The sequence below is a fragment of the Astyanax mexicanus genome, chromosome 16 (assembly GCF_023375975.1).
Source record: "Astyanax mexicanus isolate ESR-SI-001 chromosome 16, AstMex3_surface, whole genome shotgun sequence".
NCBI classification, from domain to species: Eukaryota; Metazoa; Chordata; class Actinopteri; order Characiformes; family Acestrorhamphidae; genus Astyanax; species Astyanax mexicanus.
The window spans coordinates 16,999,198-17,014,001 of NC_064423.1; the positions used below are offsets into that span (position 1 = coordinate 16,999,198).

Consider the following 14,804-nt stretch of genomic DNA (forward strand, 5'->3'; position numbering starts at 1 on the left):
CGAATTGCAAATCGCTCGCTCAAAATAAAGAAAACCTGAGCACAATTTACATATTTTTTTATCCACAGCCCCTCGCCAGCTACGTAGGTTAAAAAGTATGCACTCATGATTAATTGAGCATTATTAGTTATTGTGCCCAATTAAAAAAAAAATGCATAATGCTGGATCACTAGGAAACATTTCATGAAAAAGCAGCAAACAAAGAACAGAAGAATTATGCTTGACATGCTTTTATTTAGATGAGACTGGAAAAATGCTTAATTCAGCTTCAGCTGTTAAATGCAGTTTACACATTTCCAATCACAGACTTGATCCAGGGCAAGAATGCTGATATTTTAGCATAAACATTTGGAACATTAGGTGAGTCACAGTTAGGGTGACCAGATGTCCCGCTTTGTGCGGGACAGTCACGCAATTTCATTACTTTTCATGCGTCCCGCAAATTGAGACGCTGTCCCGCATTAGTGGCAATCAGACTCCAGTTTTAAAATGCGTGTTTTGTAATCTGGCATTTATTAAACGGCTGTGTGGGGAAAGCAGTGAAGGCTGTCAGCAGGGGGCGTGCTGCCCTGTTTTCTCTCTTTTTTTCCAAAACGCGATAAACGCCAGTCTTGTTTTCCCGCAGAACGCCACATCTCCACTCATCCAATCACAGGGCAGCATTCCACGAGCTATCTTATGTAAACACGGGCGCTGTTGAGCGTGCCGGTATTTCGTGTAGCCTACTTTCAGTTTCGTTTTTCACTCTCAAAGTCCGCGAAAATGAGCGGTTTTGATGGTATAGAGGAGCCTGTTCGTGAAGCAGTTATTGAAAAAAAAGAGAAAGCCATCAAAAGAGTCTCCTGTACGAGAAAAGGTAAAGAAAATGAGGCATTCAGGAGGGGGGAAATGCCCGCTGTCATCTGCAGTTCACACAAACACACACACACACACACACACTATACTACACCACACTACACTACACTACACTACACTACACTACACTACAGCACATTAATGTAACGTGATTTTGGGGATTTTATAGTGTTAATGTCTTGTTCATTAATGAAATTTTGCACTTTTTTGAAAATAAATGTTTTAAAATTTGTGTTTTTAGGCCCAATGGTTAAACTATTATATTCAGATGTACAATTTACTGTTATTTAGTATTGTATTTTGCACATAATTAGTAAAATATATATATATTGATGCCAAAGGATATATAAGACATTTTGAAAAAAAAAACTTGGCATGGATTTATTGCGTTTTGCGAAAAAACGAATTATTTTTCAAAATAAATCTTTAAATATTAAAATCTTGATTTGATTTTTTTGTGTTATTTTAACCTTAGTATGGTATTTGATAGTTTGAAACAGAAAACGGTGGTTTTCAGCCTACCACTTTCTTGCTAAAGAAAACCCTTTTTTACTCAAATTGATAAAAATGGATTTATAGCGTTTTGGAACCAAACTCTTCATATATATATATATATATATATATATATATATATATATATATATATATATATATATATATATATATATATATACACACATACATACATACATATAGGCTACACACATTTTTTATTTGTTTCGACTGCCTCGATGCATTGGTGTCCCACATTGTCCCACACAAAAATAGTCTTTGTCCCACATCTGTTGAATTGGAATCTGGTCACCCTAGTCACAGTTGTTCTTCTGATTGAAGGAAACAATGCCCACTGCAGTGTTCTTACACACCAGAGGACCTCCAGAGTCTCCCTGTTAACGAAACACAAATCATTACTCAGTACTGTCTTTGCAGTTGTCATAGCTTATAGCAGGGATGGGCAACTTCCATGATGGAGAGGGCCACATTTTTTTCAGCATGACCATTGGAGGGCCACATGACCTCGCACTTCAAATAATTGAATATGAAAAACGCTACAAATGATTTTCAATAAGAACAAATTTTATATGAATTTATATCTGTATGTTTACAGCACCAACATTTATCAACAACTATTTTCTGCATATTAATGCATTTTAATACGGCAAAAGACAAACCGTTTGCTTAAAAAAAGTGCAAAAAGGAAGTCCTTCATATCAAAGAACAAAAAGTTTGCTTAAAAAACTGATTGCAAATACAGTAGTTCCTCTGTGTAAAATAAGTTCATTATAACAAGTCCTTCATAAGCAACAAGGACAAAACATTTGCTTATAAAAGTGCAAAAGGCATTTGAACTCATTTATAACAAAGAACAAAAAATATTTAAAACTGATTGCAAATAGCTCATTCAATAATAGCAGAAAACTAGACCACAGAGGCCCAACATTTATTGAAGCTAATGAGAGAGCTGTGGTTTGGCCTGCTGGCTCACAATGGACTGGATGTCAATGTCAATTTTCGTGGTTGTTTTTGACCCTCTAGCGGTCAAAAGTAGAATTACGTTTTTTTTTTTTTTTTTTTAATTATGAAATTATTTTTGATCTATTCACGGGCCGCACTGAGTGATGACGAGGGCCGTGTGCGGCCCCCGGGCCGCCAGTTGCCCATCCCTGGCTTATAGGATGGCTCAGATCAAAGAAGGTCAGAAAGATTATATTTATGAGCTTTTTGCCTCCAACATACCTGGCAAAATCCTCCAGGATACAGTGCACACATCATCCTTGGGTTTGGATACCTTCCCCAGCTTTCCTTACATTTCGCTCCATCAATGATGTGAACATCAGTCTCCATTAGACGGTAACTTGGATTTTTGGTGTCTCCCGTTTTCCCCCAGCCAGCCACACTGCATTTTAAGTTGGCTGGAATGTCCTCGTCTCTTTGAGGGATGGAGATCCAGTTGACAGTTTGGCTTTTTTTGACTGTTCCACGTAACTGCAGCAAGATATTTTTTTTATAAATTATTTGATTAATCTGATTAATCACAAATCAATTCTGTGATTAATCATGATAACTTTTTCCTTCTCTTTATGTCAGTTCTGGCGCTGTCAGTCTGCCTGCTCTGGACACTGAACTACACGACAAAGACTCTAATTCCCAGCATGCACTCACGCCGGACATCCCTGATTCACTGATCATGTGATGCTACGGTGTTTCTGCTCTCCCAGTTTCTGATTATATCCACATTGCCTGTCTTGTATAAATACCCCTCTATTTGCTATGTTCCTCACTAAGTATTGAATCTAGTTAGCTAGCTCTTATACAACGCATTTTATTTGTTTTTAGCCTTTGGCAAAATAGAATTGGTCACTATAATTGTAATAATCCCTTAAAGAAACTACTTTAAAAATTAATTGTCACTTTAAAAAAAATATTAATCCTACTAATTTTCTCTTATTAATCATGATTAAAGAATACAAATTCAGTGACTTTGACTTTACATATGTTTATATAGAGTGCTGTTGTAGTGCAGTGATTTACCTTTAAAAGCATGATATCATAGTCCAGCTGACCATCAGTATATTGGGGCTGTTGTATGTAGGTCTCCACAGCCATGGAAACAGAACCGTCATTGGTGTCTAACAGATCGTGAGCACCCAGTCTCACTGTAAGAGTTGACTTGCTGTTTAGAAAAGCATTTTAGATGTTTATTTGGTTAATTGCATTTGGTTACTGTGCTTATGCCACAAAAAAAATATTTATTATAATGATTATTATTGAAAATACATGCACTGAAATGCCAAAAGTCATAGGATAGCAGTATCTAAATTAAAGTGCTACATAAAGTATTATATGAGAGGACAGCTTAGGAATGCCCGTGTTATCTTGTTGAATTAGCCTCTAAGCTCTAGTTTTTTAGCCGATTAGAGGTGAGTATTATCAGAATGTAGCCTGTGAGTTTACCATGTGGGGCGAACCGCTAGCTAATATCACCCTGGCTTACCAGACCAATCAGGGTTCCTCTGTGTAGCGCTAGTGGTTAGTGGCTAATGTTAATGTTAATGTTTACTTAGCTTAGCTTTACTTAGTTTTACTTTAGCTTTACTTTAACTAAGTTAACCTACCCCCCACCACCACCTGCCTGAATTAGAAGAAAAACATAGTACATTACTAGTGTTATGTATGTATTAGTTGTTTATGAAAATAGACTTTCAATGATAGTGTGCCTTATAGTGCATAAAATACGGTACACTGATATTATAGTTCAGTTAGTTGCTGACAGAAGCCAGCCAGGCAGGTTCGTGATTCCTACAGCCAGAAAAATATGAAAGGACAGAAAGTAAAAGGAAGACAACAAAGCTTACTTTTCCCAGCAGTGAGCAGCTGTCATGACGTATTGTTCAGACACAAGGAATCCACCACAGATGATCTGCCCATGGACAAAGGCCATGTAGGGTCTGGAGTGTGGTTTTACCTCTGTGCCATTTATGATGCCAACTTTTACACTAGCTGCAAGAGAAAGATGGAAAAAGGGTTATAATCACATGTTCTTTAAATAAATGCCCTTAAAAACTCAGTCATAAATTAAAATTGCCTACGATAAATGAAGTTCATGATCTCTATCAGAATACTGTGCCTTAAGATTTTGAAGTTTTTTTTTTCATATTTATAAGATTTCAGGCTACACAGAAATTATACTTTCCAGCTTAATAATTACTTTTTATTTCCTGTCATGCATGCGCCGTTCTTATAATGGCAAGTTGCAGAACAGGATGGTCAATTTTTGTAAAAACTGGTATTTGGTGAAACTGCAAACATTTTAAACTGTTCATGGTGAACTTGCTCTGTTTTCACAGACGCCTTTTAATTTTCTAAAGTTATTTTAATCACAGTGTTTTACCACAACAGAGTAGGAAGCTAAAAAACATTATATCTGTAACATTATAGGCTACGCTTTTGAAAAACATTGCTAAACCTTCTAATTTTTTTTTTTTACTTCACTGCATATTTTCACTGAGTTTAATATGTTAACTCTGATACATTTTTCATGTGTTGTATCGTTATTTGATACAATTATAAAAATGTTAGGAAACATTCCAACCCCACATTATCGTTAAATCCAGAGTGGTAGATGCTCTGCACTGTCACCAGGTTTGATTCAGATGCTTTATCAAGCTATTAAGCTTTATACATGTCTGCTGATGTCGGTGCTTACTTTCTTAAAGCTACGGTTCCTCAAGATGACAGCTTGTAAAGGGAAATGGAAATTTGTTCATTAAAAAAATATATACATGATAATGTGCCCATTCAGAGTAAATCTTGTGTTGTATTGTTAAATGTATTTTTACTCAGTGTTTGTAAAAAAAAATTTTAACCCATATGCATGTTTTTCACAAGTATCTGCAAAAGCACATTGTTCATAGAAATCAAACTTTAAGATATAATAGTAATTGTCAAATATTATAAGTAGCTGCATTTAAATGACACATACCGGAGTGTCCCGGGTACTGCAGCAGAGCAGCCAGCAGAAGCAGGGAGAAGAGAACCATGGTGCAGCAGGTAGAGCTAGAGATAGAGTGTGCTGTCCCTGAAGCTGAATAGGAAGATGAGCTTAAATAGGAAGGTGGGAAGGTTCAGTTTACCACAAACATTCTTTCTCATGCATTCCCATGGTTTTCTCAGAAACCTTATTAACCTATGTGGTATTAGATAACTGACATGTGGTTACAGCATCTCTAAAGAGTCACATCTTAAAAGAAAATGTAATGGCATTTCTGTTTAATTTTAACTGTCTGGTGCAGGTCCAGATTTACTGCTATATGTCTCACTGAATTTGGCCCTTGACCTTTGTACACAGCTGGGGCTGGATACTTCAACAAGACAACGACCCTAAACACTGCGCAAAATCTACTAAAGCATTAATGCAGAGGAACAAGTACAATGTTCTGGAGTGATCATCTCAGTCCTCAGACCTGAATATCACTAAAAAAATATATATATATAATCATTTTATTTACATTTTTTTCACGGCCAATTAACCAACCCACTCATTAGGACTCCCCCTATCCCCCTAGCAGGGCTGGACTGGGACAAAAAAATTGGCCCTGGCTTTTTTGGTTTAGACCGGCTCCTCATAATTACCGGAGCACAACCGACTTGTAATTTATGTGCATAGGGTTACAGAGACGCATAATGTATCATCAGCATATTAAATATAAGAAGTTTATTGTCTATTGTTAACTCCACCATTTTTGTCTGCTCTGTTTAGTTCAATTGATTCTTTATCCTTTTTAGTGAAATCATCTCTAATATGTATTTTTTTTTAATTCTCTGATACAACAGTTCAATTCTAAATTTCCCCCCTTTAAACAGCTATAACATGTATTTGTTTCAGGCTACAAACAGGACATTCTATATAGCTTTACCATTATCAACTTCATAATAAAAATGTAACTTTAGTATAATCATGTTTTTTTGGGGGGGATGGAATGTTTAATGGGGCTCTTTTTTGCTTGAAACCAGGGTTTTCTCCTAGTCTCATTATAAGAGGATTTTTTGATCTAGGTGGAACAAACAAACATTGAGCCTGATTGTGGTGCTTTATTAAAAAACAGCATTACTTTAACTACATTTTTTTCTAATTACTGGATGCATTTTAGTGTTTTAAGTTTTAAGAAATGTCAGCTTTAGATTGATAAAATTAAATTATATAAGTGGTGTCAATCACTTACATCAGAGAGAGAGCTATGTGATATATTTAAGTGAAATTGCTAATCTGAACATCCAATGATTTATAAAGGAATATCATGAAACTTATCAGGGGTGCCCAAACTTTTTCATACCACTGTATATGCATACCACTACTATATATAGTAAATAACTCTGGGCCTCCTTAACTACAAAAACATGAATTACAGAAATTCACATTTTAATTCCTAGCTAAAATACATTTTTAAAGCTTTCTGTTTTCAATACAGATGATTTAAAAAACAACATGAATGCAAGTTCTAGTTTGCCTCGGAACTTTCACCATTGTTAAAGGATGAAGTATCTGTGGTTAATATTGTGGTCTCAGTATCTGTTAACTGGTGGTTATGACAGAAGGAACACATCTAAATGCACGTAGTCTTGTGGTAACTGTGTGTATGACAAACCTGAAAAAGTAGCTTACAAATGACACTTCTCATTATTATAAAATTAAAATTGTATAAATAATTTTTTTAAGATCAGACGCAACATGGTTTATGTTCTATTAAGTATTAATAGAAATACAGATATTAATTAGGTTTAGATAAAACTGATTACACAAAGTTAAAGTCAAAAAGATATCGATTTATAGGTGCAATAAGTATAAGTTTGACATACATTAAGGTTAAAGAAACCTTTCAGCAAAGAAAAAAACAGAATCTCCACACTGTATCTGTGTATTGTAAGATGATAAAGAAAAAGGTCATTGTTCTAAACTAAGAAAAAAATCAGTAAAAGAGATGTGTCCCAGAATACATGAATAAATACTGTAAATTAAATGGTCAAACACTGTGTAATTCCTCATTTGTCGGGGGTGGGGGGGTGATTGATAAAATCTGATGGCTAATACCAGCTCAGATTCACTCCGCTCTCGCCGGGCGCCGTGGCGCGCGCCTGTAATCCAGGCTAGTGGGAGGCTGAGGCTGGCGGATCGTTTGAGCTCAGGGGTTCTGGGCTGCAGTGCACTATGCCGATCGGGTGTCCGCATTAAGTTCGGTATCAATATGGTGCTCCTGAGGGAGCTCGGGACCACCAGCTCGCCTAAGGAGGGGTGAACCGGCCCAGGTCAGAGACGGAGCAGGTCAAAGCCCCCGTGCCGATCAGTAGTGGGATCGCGCCTGTGAATAGACGCTGCAGTGCAGCCTGAGCAAGACAGCGGGATAGTCTTTTACAATAACTGTGGTTATAAAATATTACTTATAACTAATAAATATTTATGTTAAGTATTTATTAGTTCATTATTTAGTCTGCGACATCAGATGCAAAAAAACTTTATAAATAAATATAATTTAATTAACTTAAAATAACTAATTTTGATTTAACTAAAATATACAATAACAATAAAAGTTGAACATGAACATGTGAACATTAGGAGTGCTTTTACCTAAAGTTACATGAATCTTGAGCTAGACACAGAAATTTAACCAGACACCTGAACACCTGAAGAATTTAGTTTTCTAGAATCTGTTAAAAGAAAATGCTGTCCATGCCATGACACATTGTTCTTTTTTACAGTTTTAGACCCGGCTTTGGGACTATTTGTCATTTTGCAAGATCAAAAAAGTGATTTGTAGTGGTTTGTAGACGAAAAATACAGATTATTACAATCTCTTAATGAAGGTTTAAAAGGTTAATTATCTAGTGGCATAATATTGCAGTAATAATGTCTATACCTATTTATTTATTTCTATATACATATTTATGATTAAGTTCTCAGACACATCTTTACATGTAAAAAGACTGGGTCCCGCTGTCTTGCTCAGGCTGCACTGCAGCGTCTATTCACAGGCGCGATCCCACTACTGATCGGCACGGGGGCTTTGACCTGCTCCGTCTCCGACCTGGGCCGGTTCATCCCTCCTTAGGCGACCTGGTGGTCCCGAGCTCCCTCAGGAGCACCATATCGATACCGAACTTAGTGCGGACCCCCGATCGGCATAGTGCACTGCAGCCCAGAACCCCTGAGCTCAAACGATCCGCCAGCCTCAGCCTCCCAGTAGCCTGGATTACAGGCGCGCGCCACCGCGCCCGGCGGAAACAGTGCAGATCTAAACTAACTTTAACAATCAGATTCTTTACACTTAACCACTGCCACCTGCTGGACAAGAAGGAATGACACACACTCTCCTCTTCTTTTTTTGTTAAGGTGGGACATGAAATATTTCAGATTTTCTTCAGTAAACAGGTTTTTATTACTGCAACTGTAGGTTACATGGTTGGTTTTGTTCTGCTTTGGTAAAGTGACGCTGGAGTTACAGCCAGAGCACGTTTAAAAGGTTTATAACTGGAGTTTAAAAACTTAAAATTATATCTCAAGAGGGGATATTCTCATATCTGTCAGATATCCTCTGGTATTTGATGGTTAAAAGCGCTTCAGATTCGTTCAGCTTTCGCCGGGCGCAGTGGCGCGCGCCTGTAATCCAGGCTACTGGGAGGCTGAGGCTGGCGGATCGTTTGAGCTCAGGGGTTCTGGGCTGCAGTGCACTATGCCGATCGGGTGTCCGCACTAAGTTCGGTATCGATATGGTGCTCCTGAGGGAGCTCGGGACCACCAGGTCGCCTAAGGAGGGGTGAACCGGCCCAGGTCGGAGACGGAGCAGGTCAAAGCCCCCGTGCCGATCAGTAGTGGGATCGCGCCTGTGAATAGACGCTGCAGTGCAGCCTGAGCAAGACAGCGGGACTCAGTCTTTTACAATAACTGTGCTGAAATATTACTTATAAATAAATGTGTTAGGTATTTATTTATTATTGATTTAGTCTGCGACATCAGATGAAAAAAATATATATATATAAATACATTTGACTTGATTAACTTAAAAAAACTCCTTTTGTTTTAACTGTAATATACACTATCAATAGGAGTTCCACAATTTTCCATATTTTTTGTGTATACATGTGAACACAGACATTAAGAGGGCTTTTGTGTAAAATTACCTGAATCTTGAGACTGAACTCAGAAATTGAACCAGACACCTGATCACCTGAAGAATTGAGTTTTCTAGAATCTGTTAAAAGAAAATGCTGTCCATGCCGTGACATATTGTTAAATGGTCTCTTTAAGAAAAAAAAGGTTTGCTTGAGACATTTAAACTACATGAATGGCAGAAAAAAAAATCAGAACATTTAAAGAAAAAATAATGCCCAATTTTTTTTTTTTTTTAATATTTGTTTTACAGCCTTAGGCTTTATGACAATTCGCCGTTTTGTAAGATCAAAAAAGGGATGTTAGGTTGTAGACGAAAAATACAGATTATTACAACCTCTAAATGAAAATTTAAGTTAACTGTCTAGCGGTAGAATATTGCAGTAAAGATATTTTGACCTATTTATATATATTTGTTATTTATTATAAGTTATCAGACACACCACTACATGTAAAAGACTAGGTCCCGCTGTCTTGCTCAGGCTGCACTGCAGCGTCTATTCACAGGCGCGATCCCACTACTGATCGGCACGGGGGCTTTGACCTGCTCCGTCTCCGACCTGGGCCGGTTCACCCCTCCTTAGGCAACCTGGTGGTCCCGAGCTCCCTCAGAAGCACCATATCGATTCCGAACTTAGTGCGGACACCCGATCGGCATAGTGCACTGCAGCCCAGAACCCCTGAGCTCAAACGATCCGCCAGCCTCAGCCTCCCAGTAGCCTGGATTACAGGCGCGCGCCACTGCGCCCGGCGAGTGCAAAGCGAATCTGAGCTGGTTTTAACAATCAAACATGGGCGTGGTAGTGGGGGGAAAAGTGGACCTGACTACCCAGGGCCCGAGTAGGGAGAGGGGCCCATGAAAATCCTGATTTTTTTTTCGCTCACTTTCCTTTGTTTACTGGCATGGATAGGGGCCCATTAACATAGAGGGTGTACAGGGCCCAGAATTTGCTGCTACGCCCCTGCAATCAAATACCAGATAATCTTTAACAGAGAAGAGAATACCCACTTTCAGGTTTGTTTGACCACCAAAGGGCCCTCCCCCAGTGAGCAAAATCATAATTGATAATTAAAAATATATATATACTGAAACAAATATTACACAAAATATTACAGCTTTAAACCTTCAGTTATAAACTTTTTAAACGTGCCTTGGCTGTAACTCTAGCGTCACCTCACCAGGCAGCACAAAACCAACTATGTAACAGTAGCAATAATAAAAAACAATTTACTGAACAAAATCTGAAATACACTGCTGGTGGACTATATTGAAGAAGATTTCTTGAAACAATGTCCCACTTTAACAAAAAAAAACTCAGTAATTGATAAGAACTCTGTGAGAAGATATGTCTCATAGAAAAAATTATCAATAATTACTGAAATTATCTGTTGTATTCTAAACTAACTAAGTGTATATAATTCCCTCTTTGTCCTGCAGAGGGCGGTGGATGAGTGTAAGAACTTGATGGTTAAAAGCAGTTCAGATCAGCGCTGCTCTCGCCGGGCGCAGTGGCGCGCGCCTGTAATCCAGGCTACTGGGAGGCTGAGGCTGGCGGATCGTTTGAGCTCAGGGGTTCTGGGCTGCAGTGCACTATGCCGATCGGGTGTCCGCACTAAGTTCGGTATCGATATGGTGCTCCTGAGGGAGCTCGGGACCACCAGGTCGCCTAAGGAGGGGTGAACCGGCCCAGGTCGGAGACGGAGCAGGTCAAAGCCCCCGTGTCGATCAGTAGTGAGATCGCGCCTGTGAATAGACGCTGCAGTGCAGCCTGAGCAAAACAGCGGGACCCAGTCTTTTACAGTAACTGTGGTGCAAAAATAATGCTTCTTAAAAAAAATACATATTTATCAGTGTTGTTTATTCATTGATCTGTTTGGAACTCTACTGCTAATGCTCCACATACAGGTGCATCTCACCTCATCTGAAAAAAAAAAACTTTATTTCAGTAATTTAGTTTAAAATTTGAAACATATAGACCGCACTGACTTTGGAACTGACGTAACAATGATGGTCAGTGATGGTTTGGAGAGCCATGTCATCTGCTGGTGTTGGTCCACTGTGTATCCAAGTCAAAAAAAGTCAGTGCAGTGCATTTCAAGCTTCCCTCTGCAGGTTTTATTTTCCAGCAGGACCTGGCACACTGCCCACACTGCCAAAAGTACCAGTTGGTCTTATATAATATTTACATTTTCTGAGACACAGATCTTTTTGGTTTTTATTGTTTTTTCAGCCAAGTCAAATATTAATCTCAAGAAAAAAATGTATTTAATACGTAAGCAATTGTAGTACAAAATCTGTATGCTACAATTACAAGCAGCAATAAGCTACATTTCCATCATTACAAATTCTCATTTAACCTAGATTGACTTCTGCGTTCCAAATGCTATACAAATTGCTGCACTGTTTACATAATTTGATGTGATGCTGGTTACAAAACAACTTGTTTTCTTCTCTAAATACTATACCTCACCATACTGAACTAAAATAATGACATTTACTCTGCATTTATACAAATACACACTTTTTGTATTTATACAGCACAACCAGTCATGTGGTTGGAACAGTACAATGACCCGACGTCTTAAAATATGTGTAGTGTGAACCAGGCATTATCTTGTTATATTTGATAGAATTTCAAGTATTTCAAGCTATCTTTGCCCTTTATCTAATAAATATTATTGTACTGTGTGAGTATAAATGACAATGAAGGCACATTATTTGCATTATTAAATGCAGCTATTTGCACAGAGACACAAGAGTACAGTAATCTGACCTGCACTTCTGTTTTAGTTTACTTTTTTTATGTAGCACAGTTTCTGTTATAAGAAATCCAGATTGTGATAAATTACCTAGCTATGCTTAGCAGCCTTAGTACAGCTCAGGGTTTAGCAGTAAAACAACCAGCTGTTTCCGTGCTGCTGTCTATACCTGACAACCCTGAGAGTGGAAATGGGACTCGGGGAATAGCGGTGGGCAGGTTCAAATAAGAAAATACTGTCTGTAGCTCTGCTGACAAGAGGTTGGTGCTTTAACTCAGCATCTTTCCTTAATATCTGATGATGCATCCTGATCCTTGGCTCAAAAGTCTATGCTTCCTTTTTAATTTAAAGCAAATTATACACCATACAGTGCATAATATATCATTTAGCACAGTTTCTGTTTTATGAAATCTTGATATTTAGAAATTTAGTCTGTCTGCTACGGTATGTTGAAATTGTATAAGGAAGGCAAGGCTGACACCAATTCCAAACCTTTCACCTCCTTGAAGCAACTTTTTAAAATGTCACAATATCAGCAATCCTTCCCAAAAGCATTCATCACAAGTTTTACAACCGTCTAGCATTCTAGCATTCAGCAATGATTAACCGAAATATCTGCCTCTCAGTTATGGAAGACACTATATCAGTTTACAGTCTGTAGGAACATTTCCAGGTTTGAGTGTCTGCTTAATGCAAACCCTTTCCAGTTAATACAATCTCATAACTCACTTACAAGACTTAGATTAAAACTGCCCTACTGAGTCAGTGTGTCTCCCACATCTACTTGGCCCCGCTGCAAGTTTGATTGCAGCAATAACTCTGCTTCATTCCCTTTTTAAAGACTGTGTTTGATGTTCCTCTTAACTGTCAAGGATCTCTGATTTATGGCTTTTCTTGAGTCCATTCAGGTTGAACAAATACTTTGTCCCAAGGAAAAGGCTCTGACCGTGAAACACTCTCCCAGTTCCAAATGAGTAAACAGTGCAGTCACACCCAGGCTAGTCTTAGTCTTACAGTCTTATCCAGTTAATTATTAGCTGCAACGGGCTATTATTAAGTTGAAGTGGAGCTGCGTTAGTTTTGCAGGTCTTTCAAGGATCCCCAGTCTTAGTTTGAAAGGAACAACAACAAAAAAAGCTCCACCTGAAGCATTCAATGCCTTTAAATTTGTTCAATAATGATATGTTCAGTAATGATAGGTCAAAGCTGTACTTTAACACAGCTTAAAACTACTGAAAGAACACACTGTACTGGCAAAAGCCTAGTTTTTGACATTTTAAAGATTAAATATGACTATTATTAGTGTAATCATTTCCGATTTTTAATCCTTCAAGGAACAATCAGTAATAAATGTGAGCGAGTGTTTGAAATGCTTCTGGAGTCCAATTTCCAAATACTGGATAGAGTTTTCTGCCCCACCCAATCCTCCCCCCAGATGCAAAGCTCCCGCAGATTGCCAGATTGTGATACATTACTTAGCTATGTTTAACAGGCTTAGTAAAGATCAGTGATTACCTGTTTAGCAGAAAAACAACCAGCTGTTTATGTGCTGCTGTCTATATCTGACAACCCTGAGAGTGGAAATGGGACTGTGGGCAGGTTCGGAGATCACAACCCACACAATTCAAATAAGAAAATACTGTCTAAAGCTCTGCAGACAAGAGCTGTTGGTGCTTTAACTCAGCATCTTTCCTTACTTTCCAATGATAATGGTGCTTAATGGTGCTTAACTTGGTTACTCAGCATGGCTCAAAAGTCTACGCTTCCTTTCTAATTTAAAGCTACTTATACTTTATACAGTGCACAACAAGCTTTAAAATTATTTCACAATTTAATTAGTATATTCTTCTTTTGCTTCAATGGAAACGTCAAGGAATAAGACTAAAAAGCAGTCTTATCATTTAAAAATGGACTGTTATACTTATTAGAGGTTTTAGATCTTAACTTGGCCTAAACAAAAGACTGAAGAAACTTTGAAGAGAATGATTTAAAACATGTTAGTTAACATTGAAAAACTGTTTTTAAATTATTTTTTCAAGTTTTTCACAATGGTAAAATTATGTTTTTTGATTTAAGTTTATTACCTAGGAAAACAGTATGTTTAGGTAATGTCTTCAACATATGATTGTAGTATAGGAAGCTTCTGTTTTAAGCTACAGGACTAGGTTAGACTGAGTCATTGGGTGGAGTTGATGTGTAAAAAGTGGTCATTATTCTCAGTGAGAATTAATATTAATATAACCTTCATATAATCTATACAATGTCATGTTATTACTTAAGAATGTTTTTTGATGCACATTTCATACATTTAATAGGAAGGATAAATGAACTGTGACTGGCATACAGGGTGAATAGGACAGTTTAGCTACAGTGTAAAAGGTTTGCTTTCTTGAGTTCAGTATTACAGGCATGGATCATTTGTTTGTCTCTTTTTTATTAAGAAAACTCAAAAACTCCCTAAAGTAATTCACTCTATGTTTTCTGCAAAGGCTAGCATGAAATCTTACCATCATGTGAAGGTTCTTTG

General features: G+C 37.7%; 1 protein-coding gene across 1 annotated transcript; it reads right to left on the bottom strand.

Annotated features, from left to right (window-relative positions):
* Window positions 1-234: 234 nt before the first annotated feature.
* On the bottom strand, window positions 235-5,423 carry LOC103026498 (mast cell protease 1A-like). The gene is made up of 6 exons (XM_049465825.1): window positions 5,339-5,423; window positions 4,212-4,356; window positions 3,388-3,529; window positions 2,593-2,841; window positions 1,675-1,742; window positions 235-374 (listed from the first exon to the last, which is right to left on the bottom strand). The coding sequence occupies exons 1-6, from the start codon at window positions 5,394-5,396 to the stop codon at window positions 287-289; spliced, it is 750 nt and encodes a 249-aa protein (XP_049321782.1). The 5' UTR covers window positions 5,397-5,423; the 3' UTR covers window positions 235-286.
* Between the last annotated feature and the right edge of the window lie 9,381 nt (window positions 5,424-14,804).

Bases quoted from the DNA above. Each gene is read 5' to 3' on its own strand.
- LOC103026498 (XM_049465825.1), bottom strand. From the start codon at position 5,396: ATGGTTCTCTTCTCCCTGCTTCTGCTGGCTGCTCTGCTGCAGTACCCG. The intron at 4,357-5,338 runs GTATGTGTCATT...TTTCTCTTGCAG, and splicing joins GCAGTACCCGGGACACTCCG to CTAGTGTAAAAGTTGGCATC. The intron at 3,530-4,211 runs GTAAGCTTTGTT...TTTTCTAAACAG, and splicing joins GCTGCTCACTGCTGGGAAAA to CAAGTCAACTCTTACAGTGA.